The sequence below is a fragment of the Merops nubicus genome, unplaced genomic scaffold (genome assembly GCF_000691845.1).
Source record: "Merops nubicus isolate BGI_N331 unplaced genomic scaffold, ASM69184v1 scaffold39536, whole genome shotgun sequence".
Taxonomy (NCBI): Eukaryota; Metazoa; Chordata; class Aves; order Coraciiformes; family Meropidae; genus Merops; species Merops nubicus.
Genome location: NW_008616277.1, coordinates 3,216 through 22,186, shown reverse-complemented (window position 1 = coordinate 22,186; position 18,971 = coordinate 3,216). Strand labels below are relative to the sequence as shown.

Genomic DNA, 18,971 nt, shown 5'->3' with positions numbered 1-18,971 from the left:
ACTGGGAAAAAAAAAAAAGTAAAAAGAAAATTTATTGGGAATGTGTTTTCAGTATTCCTATGTAGATTTATCGGTGCTATCCTAGCTACAGAAGAGAAATGGTGGCCTTATCTTTATGGAGTCAGGAAACTTACTGATGGCACCTTTCAGGATGTCTGAAGTCCAGCTTATGGACATTCCTATTTGGAGACAGAGTACCCTATTTTGATATAACTCATCCTACAGAAATTTTACAAAGATGTGTTTGCTCCAAAATAATTTCCTGGTCAAAGAAGTACTGTGTGTTTATCTTTGTGCTGTGTTTTATTAAAATACATGGAGCTGTAATTAGAAAGTTAGGCGTGTTTGTAAGAGACACTGGGCAGAGGTGGAGTGTCTAGGGGTCCTTAGCTGGGCTTGACCTAAATACAATTTTACAGTAACAAGAGTAGCTCCAAGATCTGTATTGCTAAACCTTAGCAAGCCCTCTCCAAGAACATAGCCATGTGTCTTCTCTACTCCCATGTGAACATTTGCAGCCAGCTGAGGACAGCTGCCAGGGATTGCCTAAGAAACCTGCAAATTCACCTTTTCCACTGCAAGGTCCCTGCCCGGAGGGATACAGGGAGGATTTTGCTCAGCTTCTCCTGCCTGAGTGGCATCCACCCTGACCATGGCATCAGTGTAGGGAGATGGGATGAAGGAGGGGTGCTGCTTGGCTCCTCTTGGTTTGGAAAGAGGAGGCTGATGTTTAACAGCTGAGGAGGCAGTAGGATGTGTTTGTAGCTGGGAGGTCAGTGTAAGTGTTAGCTGGCAGTGGCTGGATGGCAGGAGGGAGAGGTGGAGGGGAAGGGCAAATGTCTGATCCTTTTCCCACGGGCGCTGGTTTTAGGCAGGCAGTGTGTATGCAAGCTAGCAAGTGAATAAAGCTGCCCTGCGCTTCCTGTGTGGGTACCTGTCTTGAGCAAACCATCTGGCTTACAGAGCTGTAGAGGTAGTTAAGAATTTATCAAGTTTTCCAGTGCAAGAGGAGCTTTAAAACATAAGTTAATGACAAGATTTTTATTTTTTTTTTTTAAATTTGGTTTAATTATATGCTTCCCTCCATGGAGGTGTTAAAACCACAGACACTGTGATATGGTAGTGTGAGTTCTAGCTAGCTATCTCTCTTATTTGTGTTCCAGAGAAACTGTTGAGAGGGGCTTTTGATTCTGCTGACTCCGGTGGTTTAGTTTCTGTCCCTCAGGCACAGGCATGCAGCCTTGTGCTGGGGTGCCCTGGAGCTGGGTCTGGGCAGTGCTGCCCTGGCCGCGTCTGTGTGCTGGGGGGGCAAGGGTGAGCCCCAGGGTGGCTCCTGAAGCAGTGTAGAAAAGCACTGATTTCCAGAGGAGGACAGGCATCACGGGGCTGTCAGGTGGGACAAATATCCCCAGAGGGGACTACTCCAGTGTTTCTAAAATGAGATTTTTAAAAAATGAATTCTTAGAGTTAATACAAACGTATTCTGGTATATATGCCACTGAGCCTAGATCTTTCCACTGTCTACTAATGTCTAGCAAAGTATTAATGACCTTCAAATAACTACTAAATGCCAATCTATTTTATTTGTTTTTCAGGTTGATTTTTATTTTAATACAAACCAGTGAAGATGACACCAAAACATGAAAAGCAAGTAAGTCACCTCCAAGCTTTCATAAGAAAGGATTCTTGTTTGGTGATTGTGGATTGAATTTGGTTCACACAGACCAGGAAAGATTGTGTGTGTTCTTCATGCTTTAAGTTGCCATGCTGCAAACTGTTTTTGAGTGATGCAGTGCCAGTTCCTTCCGTTAAAGCTTGATAGAAGATTCAAGTATTCATTGGATCAGGGAGGAGAGTAAATGTGCATAAGAGGCTCAGACACTGAGGCAGAAGGACTTGGTTTTCAGTCTTCTCCATCAGTCGTCAGGTATTTTGTAGGACATAGTGGTTGGAGCTGGGCCTTAACTCTGATTACCAGATGCATGCACTGCAAGAGTCACACTTCCACATTCTCTTTTGCTCAGTACAAATGAACATTAAAAGTTTTAATAAGTTATTTTTTCTCAGCTGTTAGTCTCTCACTGGCCTTATTAATCAGAATGTGTGGAGTGAAGAGGCCAACACTCCCATTTTACCAAAAAAATCCCATGTCCTTTGTGGCTCATCCTTTTTCTAATAGCCAGCCTGACAGGAAACTATTTTTCTCGGAAAGTTTGTGGAAAATGACTCTTTGGGAGTTACTGACTAATCAGATTCGCAGCAATAGCGCCATGGAGCATGCAGTTGTCACCTGACAATGTCCTGTGCACAGAGATTTGAATTAAAATGCAACTGGAGTGATTAATGCAAATAATCATCTAATGTGAGATTATTTTTATTCCTTCTCCTTGTGATAGACTTCCCCCCCATATTAAAAATAAATGTTTCCATGTCAGTTTTCCTTTCCTGTTTTCTTAGTAGGAAAATGTCAATAAGAGACTTCTGAGAAACACAGGTTTTGTGGTCCAGTTCTACATAGCAGAGCTTCTGGTGTACCCTTGTCTCTGAGCAATTCATTGCATTGTGCAGAAATATTTTCAACAGAATAAAGAAGTGTTGGAGAAGAAAAAAATTTTCTTATCTTTGCTTCAGCTGCTTTTCATACTGTATTCTTCCTTTTGAGGCAAATCCAAATGGGAACATTTCAGTTGCCAGTGCCTCTGTCTACATGACCTCAGTGCTGCCCTTTTCCTCTGCTGTCAGCACTCCTGTTCTTTGCTTAGGACTGTAACTATGAGGGGTTAGGTCCAAACCAGACTTGGGGGTCACTTTGGCTGTTTTGGTTTTTGTGTGTGACCCCAACTACTTGGGCTGCTCCAGACCTTGAGGACAGGGTAGGAAAATGCCACTAGTGTCCTTCCTAAACTGGATGATTTAGGCAGAAATTAAAAGGCACATCCAGCCAGAGAAGCGGCTCTGCTGATTGCTGCTTGTTAAATAGTTAACGACTCCTTTTTGTTGAAGGTATGACTACTTTGGGGGAGCAGATTTGAAGTTCTTTATGAGGATGTTTTGGCCAGCGTGGCTGTTGGGATCCATATGCACATGTGGTGCATCCACTGCACCAGCAGTTTGGATAGGAAATGTTTTGCTTATGGATATAGCAGTTTCCAGGGAGAAGGAATAAATGGAGATGCTACTTTTCCCAGTAGCTTTCTGTTGACTCTATATTGTTCCCAGTGCATTAGGCCTCCACAACCAAGCTTGGACACTTGAGCTGTCAGCAGTAAGTTCTGATTTTGAGAAAATTGTTGCACAGAAGTGTTACAGGACATAAATTGTTCTTGAATACATGACAAGTAGGCATGTATTGTGCCCTTCAATTGGAAAAAACAACCAAAAGAGAAAGTTATATAAAGTTGCATAATAGGTATTTCTGCAATTCTGGAAGAAACAAGCGGGGCTGTGTGGGAAGGGAAGATGACACCTTGAAAACCATTGCAGCTGACTAGAGTAAAAAGTCCCTGAAACCTTGGCTCTCTTTGGGCTCTGTGTTCTGGGTTGTATGGCTGGGCTGCAATGCAGTCTTGTGACAGAAGATGAAGTTAGACTTCATGTGGGCTATGGGAGGAAGAGGTCAGCCTCACCTCCCCTAGGTGAAGTGTATTATTACTTAAAGGTAGACATACCTATTGGGAGTGTCCTAATTTTTATAGGAAGATGGGAAATGAGTGTATACAGATGAGAGAGGCAGTTATTGCCCAAACCTGCTCTAACATGGTGACTTTGTGACCAGTGAACACAGGGTGGATTGAGCATACAACAGCTATCTCCCAGAGGAGTATTCTGCCACCTAACTCTGCTTGGATCCTAACATAGCCTGTATGTGAATACTGGCCTTTGCAAGCCTACTTTTGAGGAATCATAAGCACCTTTTCTTTCAGTGTACCTGCATCTATACTGGACAGCTAAGGCTGCTTTAACATCGGTGTCCCCGTGGGGTCTTGTATCCTGGAGAAGGCTTGAAGGTCAAAAGAGAAGGGATGGTCTGTGTACAGTGCCACTGTTTCAGAGCAGCAGAAACTGGAACAGGAGTTAGGGTTAGTGCTTCCTGGAGTCAAGATTTTTATAGGGGAAGTAACTGCAGATCTTGAGAGAGGCTGTACATTTTGTGTGTTTTTTTTTTTTTTTTTTTCCCCTGGTTGCTTAATGTTTTTTTTTTGCTTCACTCTAAACTCCGCCTTGATATTTTTTTGGTAAATAAAGGGTGGGGAGAAGTGCCCAGGCTTCTGCTGAAATCCTAGTGTTTCCAACTGGAGCTGACACTGTGAGGGCTGGTGTTTGCTGAGGTCCTCTGCTGTACCACAGATCATTGTCACTCTTGGCTCAGTGGTGTACTGCCCAGACGCCTGCCTGCTACAGTGTGTGCAGCAGGTCTTCTTTCCTCTATAGGTAAGAGACTGAAGGGTGCTCAGCTTCCTCAATATTGAAACTTGGTTACTATTGAATTGGAAATTAAAAGTATAGAGAGTTTGTGTAAACTATGTGACCTGAAATGATTTACAAGGGAACCCCATAGCTAACCCACAGCATATTCAACAGTAACTTTTAATCATAATACCTTGATACAATAGAGGTTGAAAGAAACATTTTACTTCAAAGATTACTTGATTTTTTACAAAGGAGAGGGTTATAGAAAGTTACTTGGAAATGAAGAAATTTGGAGAATCTGAACAAAAGGAAGCGCAGTGTCTGTTTAGGAGAAGTTGAAGAGTGGAAGAAGAGTGTCCCCACTCTGGGAAGAGTGTGACACAGGAAAATAGGAGGTTGGGAAAGACAAAACCATAAGATTATGGATATTAAAAGATATTACAGTGGGCCTAAAAGTATGCAATGTCTATATATGTATGCTAAATATGGTAGACAGTGAGGGAGGTGCCAAAAAAAAAAAAAAACACCAAAAAAACAACAACCAAAAAAAACCAACCAACCAACCAAAAAACCAAAACCCAAAAATGTTTTCCTGTCCTTTGTTCAGCGTATTATTCAGGAAGGGAATAACTTCCTCATGTCTCCCACTAGAGCTTTTGTAAAAGCAAAGGCATGACCCTCAGCTGGTAGAAGTGATGGCAGCTCTGGTCCTTTGTTCCCCTTGTACCACATTGGCATGGGGTTAAAAAGCTGCAGAGGGGAATTGGGCTCCCCATCCCTGAAGCAGTGCCACCTGGAAGTCAGCATGGTAAATGGTTTATTCCAGACCATGAACACCCTCCTGCCATGTACAGAGTGCAATGACTGTTTAGGGGGCAAAAAAAGGTATTTTCCATCCAAGGTTGTCATTATTCTACTCTTGGTCTGTTGAAGGTTGCTGCTAGGGGCGTGCTGAATTGCGTGTGGTGGGGTGAGAAGACTTGACTGAAAACTAAAGGTTTCTTTTGTGACATCTGTGGTTTGTGCATGGAGAGACACCACCAAATTTGGAGAGCTTTCTTGATCAAGATCTCTTGATTTATGCAAAGCTGTACTAAAAAAGCATGTTATTGACCAGAGACGCTGTCATTCCTCCCACAGTTGATTCCTGTACCTGGAGATCTTATGCAGTGCCTTCCTCTTAGGGGGAAAATGTCTACAACTTAAAATGATATGATATTCTCCAAGTCATTGTTTAAATGATTGCCTTAGCTCTTTGGGTGAATAGCTTATTTGAGCAACTGAAGTAGGACAGCCTGTTTGTTGCAGGTAGTTAGACACATCTTCAACCTTTGTATTTTAAAGACATTTTCCCCATCCCAGTATGAACATTCAGATTTACTAGGTTGGTTTTTTTTTTTTTTTTAAACTGATACAAGCTTTCCAATGGTCGTTAGCTAAGGATACAAGAAAGGCTGTAATACTTCAGCCTATTCTGATTTGTGTTAGTGATGCCTGTTAGTAACATCCACAGGCCTCACATTCCTGCAGGATCTCCCTAAATTATTATATAAATGTAGGAATTAAAAAGAAATAGACTATATGTGACAACTTCTGTGACAAATACTCTATATTGGCATATGTGTGTGTCCAGATGGGGAATGATGCTCTGCAGTGTGGCTGTGTTTATTCCTTGAGCAGATTGATGGCCAGACTAGGATAAGGCAGCGTCCAGGTCCTGCATCCTTGATGTATGCCATGGCTTAAATTCCTGGTTTATCAGGAAGCATATGTGGCAAATGAGGATTCATCTCCTTCCACAGGACATCCAGGATGCTAGGCTTGAGACCTTGAATTCCCTTGTTGGAATGTGTCCAGTGTAATTAACAGAGGTACCTCCTTTTCGACTGGAGTGAGTCGTTTGGGGCGTAGGGAAAAGGCATCATGGAGATACTGAGCACTTACCTCAGATCCCTGAAATCAATGGGTATAAATACTTGATTTAAGAAAATCTAGGTAAAACAACAAAAGAAATTTAGGAACAAATACAATATTGTATGTAAATATTTGGTACGTGGAGCAGGTTAGTAACACGTTCTTTGTGAATGTTGATCACAAGGGTGGGAACAGCCTAAAATACCTGCCTAGTTCTCTCTTACATGTGTGACTTTGGATGTTAGGTTTCTAGTTTGTAGCTACTGAGATCACCAAATCTCCCATGAATGAAACATGCATGACTTTTCAAAGTATTACTCAATCTGAAATATTCCTTTTCAGCTAGCAGTTTGGCAAGGAATTTCCCAGACATGTGGTATAGCTCAAATGATTCATTGCTTTTTTTGCTTCTCCTTTTATAGGGTTGCAAAATTCAGTAAAACAGCAGTTCAGATTTTAATCTGAGCACAGTAGTTTGTGGAACAGCAGAGCAAGCAAGAGGGTCTTTCAGGCTGTGTTTGTCTTCTGAAATTAATTACTTGATTTTTATTATGCGTTTGCAGGAATTTGTAACTGTTTTAGTTCGAGATCCCAGGATGCAGAAAGAAGACTCGTGGCATTCTTACATAGACTATGAGATATTTATTCATGTAAGTATAAAAATACCAGCAGAGATTCTTTGGGCTGTTGTTGGTGTCTCTGTCCAAGCCAGGGTTCTTACTGGGATATTGATCAAATTTCTTTACACCACTTCTGGGAAGCTGGAGGATATTAGTCGCTTTTCAATGTCTGAGATGCAGTGGAACAGGTAAGGTGGGTTGGCCAAAGGTCATAGACAAGTGGAGGAGGTGACAGAGCTGGGATGTGAACCTGGTGTTGTGTTCACATGTGGGGTCTGCAATGTCTTGCAACAGAGACTATTAGTTTTAGTTATCAACTAGAGGACTGTCATAGTCAGTGGTGTCTTCCCATTGTAGAAGAATTTTGATGCCCATGTATTCATGGGAAAGCAGCTTTCTTTGCAAGTAATTATCTGGTTATTTGTTGTTTAAATTCCCCTTCGCTCTTCTTTTTGCTAAGTTATTTGGTTGTTGCAATGGGGTTATTTTCAGTGTATCTTGTCTTTCATATTATGTTAGTTTAGTGGTTCTTGGATATGTCAAATAACTGTATTGGGGTTTATTATTGAAGTCTATTGTATGCTAATGGGAGTGCACTTAGAATTATGGTTCTCGTGTTTCTTAAATCTGTCCTATGCATAATTTTGGTTTGTTGATTATTCTTTGGTGGATGACATATGGAAGGAGTTATCCTGATTTCCCAAATCTAGGTCCAGGGTTTTAAATTGCTGTGTAAAATACATTTTTGTGAGTGTATCTGCTATCAGGTAAAGAATTTGAGGCCACCAAGTTACATGGTTAATGCTTGGCACAAGACCAAAAGCATTTCCTTCCTTTGTGGGAGTTAAGCATTCATAATGAGAACAAGCAGCCAAATAATGGCTTATTAAATGTCCATCACAACAAGTACTTCGCTCTTGTGTGGCAATCAGAGCTGTGAAACTTTTGGACTTTACAGTGTGGTTTAAGTAAGTGGTTCCAAAGCAGTTTTGGTTTTGACTTCTGGTGAATAGAAATCCTGTAGATTTGATGGGGTGGGTGCTTTATTACTGCTTCACAGGTGTTGGTGCTTATGAACAGTATACTATTGGCTTTCTCAGCAACTACTAAGTTGAGATGATGTCATTCAGACCCAGTATTATATGGGTTCAGCACTGGGCATCTCTGAAGCTGATAAGCATCAGCTTGGCTTCCTATTAGCACAGTGCCAGATCTCTCAGAGACCAAGTCTCTATGTCAGTCCTACTATCCAGACTTCTCAGTGGATTCAAAATCTTGGGTCTGCAAGGCTCTTAGACTAGCTAGGTTCCCCTTGCCTAGCTCATAGAGCATTTGGCTTCTTAAACTGTGACGTAACCTGGATATTTATCTACTGCAGAAAGCTGGCATCTTTGGGAACCTCTACAATGTACATTGTGTCTGTCTAGGAGTTGTGGCTCCTGGCAGGCAACTGAGGACAGATTAATGGAGTCCTCTCTGATAGATGGGGTTCCATCCGAATGCATGCTCCGCTGGAAAATTTGGCAAAAGTGTTTAATTTCTGTGAATTATTTATCTTTTGATGAATTATCATTTTTCTGTTGGACTAATAGTGTTCTGTGGGGAAAATTTCAAAATGCTGGTACTTGCAGAGAGGAGTCATGTTGGTTTGATTTGATTTAGGTAGGACTGCACATGAAGAGAACTCTATGTAGCTAACGATTTGCAGGATTATAACTGGAATAGCTAAACATGATTCCCCCTCCCCCTGAAAAGATTGGCATTATCTGCGGAAACTTTTTTTCTGATATATTTTTCCCAGCTACTGCAAGTTGTGCTGTAATCCAGATCTCTTGCTTTTAAAAAGAAAAAAAGGATGCAAAGTATTTCCTTGAGGAGCAGTAGGAACTGCCACCAGTCTTGTCTGAGAAAAAGCACAGTCCTTAACCTAAACTGAGTTCACGTCAAGCTCTTTCTGTTGGTGTCTCAGGGATCAGCATCTCAGATGTAGTTTTAATATCAAGCTTGCACTTTAACTTAACGTGATTTACAAAGTAAAATTATTTATTTATTTATTTGTTACATTTCCCCACAGACGAACAGTATGTGCTTTACAAGGAAAACATCCTGTGTTAGACGTCGCTTTCGAGAATTTGTTTGGCTTCGACAGAGGCTTCAGAGCAATGCAGCACTTATGTGAGCAACTTTACAGCTATTTAACCTCTCAGTCATGGAAGGGGAGGATTGTTTCACCCTTATCCTGAGAATTACAGAAATCAGGGCTGGAGAAATGTTCTGTTTCTCACTAGCACAAGTTTATACTGTGCAATGTATTTTATCTGTTTTAAACTCAGAAGAACATGGCTTGTACTGATAGCCTTTGTTTGGTGAGCCCCTCCTTTGATTTGTAACAGATTTCATCTGCGTTTCCTTTTGCTACACAGAAGTAGCAGAAATAGCAATCAAGTGTAGGTGTATGTGCCTCCCCTGTGTTTTCAGGATGTGCTTAGGTTCTGCAGTGACCGTAAGAAACCCAGCCAGACATGCACACAGGCTTAACAACTGGCCCAGAAAAAAAACAGTTTAGTTTTTTTCCCCATTGAGGTGTGTCATAAGCCCTCCAGTTTCTCAACCCTGTGTTCCCAAATTGAATTTCATGACCTGCTGGAACGAGACTCAGGATTTTCACATGCTTGGAGCTGGCATTTGCTTATTGTCTTTTTCTCCACAGCTTCAGATTTGTTTTTAACTGTGTATTTGCTTCTTGTTTATAAAGACAGCTACCTGAACTGCCATCTAAAACTCCCTTTTTCAATATGAACAATCCTCATCACGTGGACCACCGCCGGCAGGGTCTGCAAGAATTCCTGGAAAAGTAAGTACAGCCTATCCTAGAGATGTTGGCATTTTTATGATGTCATCAGTTTTCCGATTTAAAATAGCTCATCCCTGGTACGTGAGAGCCACCGTGTGGTCATCTGTACATCTTACATTGGTTGGTTTTATTTTTTATTTGCCCAGTCGTTAAGTCATACATGTGATTTGAGTTCTACTGATTATAAGGAAACTTCAGCTGAGGCTTTTCCACTGTTTCATTTAATTGGCTATAAGCAATAGTTTGAGATTTATGTTGCTTTGCAGTTGTGTACTGACATTGGGAGATCTTCCACCGGTGATGTCTATATCTAGCTTTAAAGAATGAGCTAGATATTCTTATATAAAGAAACAGACTTCTCTCCTTCTTTATGCTCATAGGAAATCAGTGGTGTCTTTGTGGGATAAACCCTTGGGAGCCTGCAGAAAATCTGTAGTGAGATGTCCTAACACATGTTTCCTATAATGCAAACTACTTTGTCTGCCAGTCCCACTAACTTAAACAAGCTCTAGCCGTTGTGACCATTCTCAGTACAGCTTCAATCTGTATAAAATCATTCATCAGACTTAGCTAGAGTCTGACCTGTGTTACAGGAGAGTATTGTATGAGTTTTGGTAGTGCATCCCTCCTGCCACTTCACCTTCTGCAGTGGCCAAGACCCTGTTGTTGTGATTTTCAGCTTTCTCTGCCATTCTTTCACCCTGGCACTGCTAGTGTGAGAGCAGGCTGCTCACAGCTTCTGGGGCAGGAACTGCACATACATTTGCAAGCTTTCTTTAGCTACTGCTCAAGCTAAGGACATGATGAAGCGCTCCAAGTAGACACAGTTCATCTTTCAGTATCAGTGTTTCCACGAATCAAAAGTACATAAGCAAAGGAAAAAAGCAAATTGTTTCGGTAGGCTTTAAGCTTTGTCTTCAGTGGGTAGAGGAATAGTGGACCCACTATTCTGACAGTCAGTGTATTCTAATTATAGGCCTCCCTAACGGACAACAAATAGTTGATCTTAAATTATATTTGTTGGGCTTAACAGCTGGAGGCAGAGCGAGCTAACTGCTGCAGCAATAATAGCCTGTATAGAGTTATATAGGATCTGTGGCCAAAAGGATAGCCCACAAATAATGGCTGAAGGCATGTGAGACAGGGAAGACAGAAAAAGAGAGGAGAATGGTTTCTGCAGAGAAGGACAGTGCAATAGAATGATTGCACTTCTAGAGGTGATAATATTCATGGTCATACAAAGGGTGTGGTACTTCAGGTCCCTGATCTGAGCCGTTCTAGCCTGGCTGTGCTTCCCTACAGAATAGCACATGTCCAAAATGACTCTCATTTTAAATGCCAAAGAGGCCAATCTGGTAACAAGGTACAGTATTTCAGCATCAAAAATATTTACTGCCACTGCTATAGGAGGCAAAACATAGAGATAGATTCTGTTAAAACACATCCTTGCTCTCCAATTTTGTGGATGTCTGTAGCTTAAATGGGTACTGGCAGCAGAAAACGACAGCATGTGGAGTGTATTACCTTGCTTTGGCTTAGTCCAGGAGTAGGAATAGAGGTATCTCTTGTTGTAAGATGGTGATTTAAATGTTTTAACTTGGATGGTGCTTTCTGTCAGCCCCGGGGAAGAGTGGGAAGGAGTTTTCAGAGCTAGGGCTAGGTGGTGATGTATGTGCTGTACCATTGCCCTCTGCTGGCTGGCACCTCTGTGCTGCTGCTGCTTACATAAGTTCTGCTGGGATAGCTCAGCTAGGCTGCCACGATGCTTCCCCTCCTATTTTTTTTTTTTTTTGAGTCTGAACCAAGGTTATGATTTCTTTCTGTGAAATTGAATTTGTGGGATGCATTAACAAGGGCCTGTGTGTATCTATACACACACTTGACTTTACTAAAGCTCTAGGTCTGGATGTTGCATCTTCTGTAGTGTGGCCAAGCCAGGGGAAGCAGGACCTCTCTGGCACATTAGAAAGTGGGTGGAAAAGAAGACAGAAAGTATTTGTGCAGGGTGGTGTAACCCAGAACTGCAAAGCCAAGCGCTCTGTTCACCCCAGCAATGACAGCAGTGACCATGCACAAGCTCACAGCCCCTCTGGTGTTTCTGTGGCAGTGGGAGGAAGTGGGATCCAAGCCTGTGCAGACCTGTCCAGGGAGAGGTTTGCAGGTAACGTTTTTCAAATGCCCACATGCGATGCAGGAGCCTGAGCTGCCCTCTGCATTCGGTGCCATGTGAGGTTGTTGGGATGCAGGCCCAACTTTCAAATGGAGTTTAGATCTTTCACAGTCTATTTATGCCCTGTGCTGGTTGCTGTGCTGCCTGGACAGGAGCCATGTTCCTAAGGTGTAGGAATCGAGTGGCTCGAGGCTCTTTGGTACTCATCTTCTGGCCCTGGCAGCACCTCCTTGCTGCCTGTATGTGGATAGCCTTGGGGTTCTCTTGTCCTCCTTCACATGTTGCTCTAGAACAAGTTAGCATGAGACAAGGTGTGTCCTTAGAGCCAGTGTGAAGCTTCTCTGTGCTGAGCACAGTAGCATGAGAATTAGGCCAACATCTGGAAAAAAAAGCAAAGCACGAGAGTTTGGTGAAATCTGGAAACAGGTGTCCTGTTTTGATTTAGTTTTACTGCACAAATGCAGGATAAGACCTGCATGTCTTATAGGTTATTATTCTGAGTGATGAAGAGCTCTAAAGCTCACTCTTCTCTGGGCATAATTTAATATTTCAAGAGGCCATTTGCATTAACGGAAGTCAGCTAGCCCCTTTTCAATTATGAATTACTTCGCAAGAATAAGGAAAATTGTGTTTTTCCTGGTAAGTATCCTCATCCTTTGAGGATGTCTGTAAATTCACAAGAAAAGCTTATTCTTAAATTAGAGGTCAAAATTAAAACACAGTCTTTATAGTATTAGGGTTTGTAAGATCATCTTTGCTTTCAACCCTTTGTAGCTGCACAGGTTTAACTTTGGGACTTAGATTACCTTCACAGATGATCATTTGGGTTTCCTTATTAGAAAACTAATGAACAAAACTGTTTTAAATGAAGTCAGAGTGTTAATCACTGACTTTTTAAAATTGATTCAGTTGGATCCCAAAAATTTATGTGGTTTAAGAAGAAGGATTGTCTTCAATTAGTTTTCAAACATGCAGTTTATGATGGGGTGGAAGACATAGTAGGAGTTTCGAGAAACGCAGCACTTGGACCCAGAGGAGACAAAAGGACATCCCCAGTGTTGCTGCTCCAGAGCTGTTCTGTGGAGGTGGCTGGGGTTTTGCTGCCCGCCTCGCACCTCCTTGCCTTCCCCACCATAGTCCCACAAGCAGGAGCTGGTGCAGGGTCAGAGGACTCTCCCAGAGGTATCTCCACTGGGTGCTCTCTCAGGGATGTGGAAGGCAGCAGACTGGCTCCCAAAGGGATAAATGCCAGCTTGTTGGGGCTCAGGTGGGAGCATCAGTGGCCGTGGGGCAGGTGGGATCTCCTCGGGTGAGTAGTGGCTGCCTCTTTCCAATGGAACCTTGGTAGTATTTCCTATCTGTCAAGTGAAGTGAATAATTCCTAGCAGACACGTGTCCCTTAATCCTTTCCTAAACGTATGCCCAACAGTTGCTCTACAGTTGCTTTCTATCGGTAAAATCCCGTCCCTTAGAGTAGGCTTTATTAAGAGGAAACTGGGGCTTTGTTTGCTGTGGGCTGGGGCGGGGGGCTGGATGCTCAATAGAGGGCACCACAGCACAAGCTGTCATCCCCTGCCTCTACTCGGGTTTTTTTTCTTCCCCTGACTCTCATGATATGATGTAAATGGGCAGAATAAATTTGTCGAGAACAAAATCAGAGTGTTAACCTTCCACACACATGCAAGTGTGCATCTGTCATTGTATTAGGTTACAGTAGATACAGGAAATCTTTAGTTAGGATTAAGTTGTACTGTTCAGCCATATGTTGTTGTCCTCCAGCAGAACAGTGTATAATATACCTAATAAAATCATGTTGAAGAAAACCAGATTTTGGACCTTGTCCAAATAAGAAAAAACACATGTTTTGCTTTTGTAAATGTTCTTTCCGTAACATGGGGAAGGCGAAATATTCCTCATGTAGTATCCAGCACTTTGTCAAAGATGACATTGTCTCCTGGTTGTGAAGTGACGTTTTTAAGCCCTGCTTCTTTAACGACCTAGAGACGATGAGCGTTTACGGAAAGCTTACGAACGATGATTCACATGGCTGAGAATAAAAAATGATTTTATTATCTCTAATGCAAAGGTAGAGCCTTATCCTGCAGCCCCCTTAATCACATAAATAATCATTACGCATGTGAGCAATTTGACTGAGAGGAGTGAGATCTCTGACAAGTAATGACTACTGATGGGATCAAGGCTTGCAGGATTTAGCCTTTCGTTCTTATTCCAGGCGTGCATAGAAAGTCTGTTGTTCTCTTCAATATGCTCAGTCAGTTTATAGGAATTATCACCGTGAGCCGTGACTCTTCTATTAAGGTGGCAGCAGCCAGAGCTGATTTACACCGCTGTTAACGGCAGCTTTGCATTGACACTGGCTGTAATAAAACTGTTGGAGAAGCACTGGGAGTGCTACTGGTTGCATTCAAACCGCGCACGCGTTCAACCTCTGCCAAGACATTTCAGTATTAATATTATGACACTCCGCCTTTCCTCTTCCCTTTTTAATTTGTTAGGTGGTGTTCTGTAATTTTGATTTTTAAAGTCCTGGGAACCAAATCTATTTTTCTTTATTTCACGTACAGCCCATCACACAGTGAATCCCCAGGACAGCAAAAGCTCTGGAGAGCAACTGCTGTACTAGCACGTAATACTAGTAGTAACATCTGGTGACAAATCTATTGTTATTTTCCACAAGGAGTATTTTGAACAGGAAAGCATAACGCTTACAGATAGCAGATTTTATTTTTCACTTTGATTGCTTGAAGGATACAATTAAAAAGCAATCTAACCTGTTGGTTCAGATGGGGGGGGGGAGCGGGAACAGAAGTTATTTTTTAATTAAAAGAAAGAAGAAATGCTTCAAGGATATGACTGGATGAAAGGTGTCCATATATTTGCTTTCAGGATAGTTTTAAATGGTTTGCAAAATACATTGAGTGTTTGGTGCCTTGACCCCTTGAGAATATACACACACGTGTGTATATATATATATGAATAGATATGCATATATGCGTGTGATTAGCTTTATGACCATCTTTCCATTTCTTTGCCTTGGTTTCTTTTCACTCCTACCTCCAGATGGCACTATGAAGGAGAAAAGAAAATTACTGAAAAATAATGAGTCCAATGTAAAATAAAATTGGAAATTGAATTATAGCTGCAGAAAAAGGACAGTAGCCTTGAGGTCCTGATCAGTCTGTACTCTTATCACTTTTGTTTGCTGTTCCATGTGTTAGGTTACTGCCGAGTTAATAACAGTGCTTTAGCAGTTCAAGGCTTAGCAGAATTGTACTGGACATGAAATAAAGCTAAAATGAATTTGTGTCCAATATCATTGACATTAGTGCTCATTACTTCTCTGGTGTAATGCCTCAAACCATCTAAAATCAATTTTAAAGATTACCCCTTATTTTATAAAGAAAATAAAATACATTTCAAACAGCAACAGAGCTGTAAGTGTAGTGTAATCTCATGAACAGTTAGTTACTTGTGTTTTCGCTGTTTGGCAGGAAACTTTTGAAGGTATGGCAGGAGGGAAATCTATGAAACTAAATGCCATCCACAGAATTGAATGTCTTGGCTTTTTGCTGGGTCACTTGGTATTAGACACGCAAATGTTAGAATTGCAGAAACATGCAACCCCTCATTGTGCTTGTGAGCCTGGGAAAAAGAGTAATTCCAGCCACTCTACAGCAAACTCCAGCATGCTATTTTTCTTTTCTTTTTTTTTTTAATTTTAGTAAAGAGGAAGGAGAATATTTACTCCAGTTGCGCCAACTGTAAGCGTGGATTGTGTGGAATGATACTTTTTTACTTTTTGTTGCCACGTTTGTCTTTGTTTGGAATGTATGTTTGTGAATAGTCAAGGCCGAAATCCTCTTTTAGCGTCCGCTGAATGATGGCTTTTCAAACTGTATTCATGAAGCTGTTGCCGTCAAGGTGTGTAGACCTGTAAATTCTGTGGTTTGAATAATTCTTATGCAGCATTTGCTGCCTTCTTTTAAATGATGAAGAAATTTTTCTGCCTATTAATACACTGGGTACATTGATTTTTTACAAATGTCTGTTTGCTGTGTTTATTTTTAAGTAAAATTGCGAGAATTTAGGTGGGACTGATGAAAAGGCTTTCTATAGGTATGAAAGTGTGTTTATTCTGAACTTCAGCAAAACCTGCTCCTTCTGAGGCTGAATTTCAAATGCACCTGGTAGACTGTTAGGGTCATTGCAGATATTTCCACATTGGAAAGTGTCAGAAGTTTGAGTTATTTGGTTGAGACTGTGTGTGTGTTTACCTAGGCAAGTGAAATACGCATGGACACAAATATTCCACGTTTGCAGTTAGATATTGTTTATTGCTTACTTTGATTTGACAGAATTTTATAGGCTTAGAAGAAGCCAGAAATCCTTTTGTGTATTTATTAAACGTTACTGTAATGTTGGCCACTTTAGAGAACAGTTTTCAGGATATATTTGTGTTTTAAAACATTACTGTCCAAATGCACCGTTAATCGTACTTGAGAGAAGGAACTAATCAGTTATACTTCTCATTTTAGTCAGGGTACCTGCAGAATGCAGTATTTCTTTCTGCTCCTACTAGTTCTTACATTAATGTCACCTCTTGTTTCTTATTGCAATGACTTTTAGTAGTGACTGTAACCTAAATGGATAGCAATAGGTAAATATTGAAACTTAGTAGTTTTGATTTGTTAAAGATATTTTAATTATTTTCTGTGGAGTACTGTTTGGCCTGGTCATAGGCTCTGATTTTGTGTACAGGCAATTTTACTCCTGTAATATTAAAAAAAAGTCTCTTGTTAATAATTCTAGGATTTGTGTACTACAGAATTCCTTCTTTAGAGAAATATTGCAGCTAAGTTGCCTTTTTTTTTTTCTGAAATAGTGCCGATGAGCCTAAATTCTGAGTCCTTATAACAGTGTGTCTACAAACTTCAGTGTTACTGGAATATGTTGTATTTTGTTTACTCTCACTTAATGTGAATAAATAGGTTGTGCTACATTTCTTTCAAGACTTAATTTAAATTACGTATAAACCAAAGACTAAAATGAATATCTGGAACGAAATGGTATTTAAGATTCTCTAAAAACTGTTGGCAAGTAAACTTAAACCAGTGTTCAGTATTAGTGTTTTCATTTTAGCTTAAATGTATGTGTATTTGTAAAAGTGTAAATGATTTTGGCTACTGTTGGCTCTGTTGTTTACAGATATTTCAAAGTCCTGACACTGTGTGTATGAAGTTTTCTGTACACACTTCTTTCCCCCACCAGAGAAACGGGTGACTTGCAATTTTTAGAAAAGCTTAGCTGTTAAAAAAAAGTAAAGGAGTTCTCAAATGGAGACCAAATTTTCAGAAGTGTGTATGCCTCCAACTGCCTAAAAAAAAAATCATTAATTGATCCATGTGGTAATAACAGATGGTTAAATGGAAGAAATGTCCTTGAAGTTATTCTAATAGCAGATGTGCCTAACTATTAGCTTTGTGTTTTTACTCACCTAAAATTCCAAATAATGTAATAAGAAAGTAACACACACCTAATCATTTTAATATGTTCATTACCTTCTGTTCCTGGTTTAGGATTCATCTGAAAACTTAAAAGCAGGACATCATTTAGAATTTATTCTGGTAAAACACTTCAGAATATATGTGTGCGTGCATCTGTATAAAAACATTTGACTTTTCTTTCATTTTCAGGATCCTACAAGATGCCTTATTGCTTTCAGACAGTAGGCTTCACCTCTTCTTACAGACTCAGCTAAGCCCAGAAGATATGGAGGCTTGTGTATCTGGACAGACCAAATACTCTGTTGCTGATGCGATTCATAAGTTTGCCTCTTTGAACAGACGTTTTCCTATAGAAGATGAAGAGAGAAAAAAGGGAAAAAATGATGCAGACTCTGATTCAGAGAGGTGATTTCTGCATTTCCTTACTTTCTGAGATTATATATACACATACACATGCGCATGCTTCACTTTTTTGTTGATGTAATACTAAGATAATGAAAAAATTAATTGACTGAGATTTTATTGAGCTGTGACAGCTCATCATAGAAGTCTTCACACACACCTCCACACTGAATTAATGAATGCAGTAGAAATTCAATTATCTGCATTCTGATTATGTGAATTTCATTTAGTCAGACTTGAATTATTCGCGTTTAAATTATCTTGCTAAAAAAATATCCAACTGCACTCCAAATGGCTAATTAAAAGTCCAAATTTCCTGTCTCTCTTTGTGACTGGAGATAATTAAAGTTCTCCTCTGTTACTCAGGCTTTGAGTGTGTTGTGAAAACCAATTTCCTTTTCTTTTTCTTCTCATTTTTTTTTTTTTTTTCCCCTTCCTCTCCCCTTTTCTGCAGTTCATCCTCCAGGCTAGGACCTAGTGATGACAGCATTTCATATGGATGTAAAGCGAGCCCAGCTTCTGAAGAATCATGAAAAATCATTCCTGTATTGCTATCTTAAGGACAGTACAAAGTGGTTTCTGCTCTGTTTACTGGTTACATGTACCCCGTAAACGTGGCTGGCTGGTAATATGTATCTAAAATGTGCGTCGTCAATGCAACCATATGTCCTTACAAAATTTTCAAAACAGACCTTGATACTAGTTCTTTGTTGATTTATTATGTACGTTGATTCAGGTCTACATGCTACCTATTACCTTTAGGTTTTTGTGACTGTTAAAATCTCAATATTGGGTAAGTCATGCTCTGTTGACATACGTGGCCGTTAAAATATTTTCCTTACTGAGTGGATGTCTTGGATCTGGAAAATAAAGATACCTTAATTCCTCATCTTAAAAGTGGATATATAATACCAAATACATTCAAGGCATCTTTTTGTAATTTGCATCAGAGAAGTTTCATCTTTAGAAGTCATTTGACATTGGTGATGAAATTACACACCCCACAAGGTATTAACTTTTTAAAGTAGCTCAGCAACATCAGCAAAACAACATTTGTACAAACTATATGCTGCTGA

General features: G+C 40.4%; 1 protein-coding gene across 1 annotated transcript; it reads left to right on the top strand.

Moving 5' to 3' along the window:
* The first annotated feature begins 1,595 nt into the window (after positions 1-1,595).
* On the top strand, positions 1,596-18,700 carry SNX10 (sorting nexin 10). Its single transcript, XM_008942788.1, has 6 exons — positions 1,596-1,651; positions 6,888-6,974; positions 9,019-9,119; positions 9,700-9,798; positions 17,683-17,898; positions 18,350-18,700. The coding sequence occupies exons 1-6, from the start codon at positions 1,628-1,630 to the stop codon at positions 18,426-18,428; spliced, it is 606 nt and encodes a 201-aa protein (XP_008941036.1). The 5' UTR covers positions 1,596-1,627; the 3' UTR covers positions 18,429-18,700.
* The last annotated feature ends 271 nt before the right edge of the window (positions 18,701-18,971 follow it).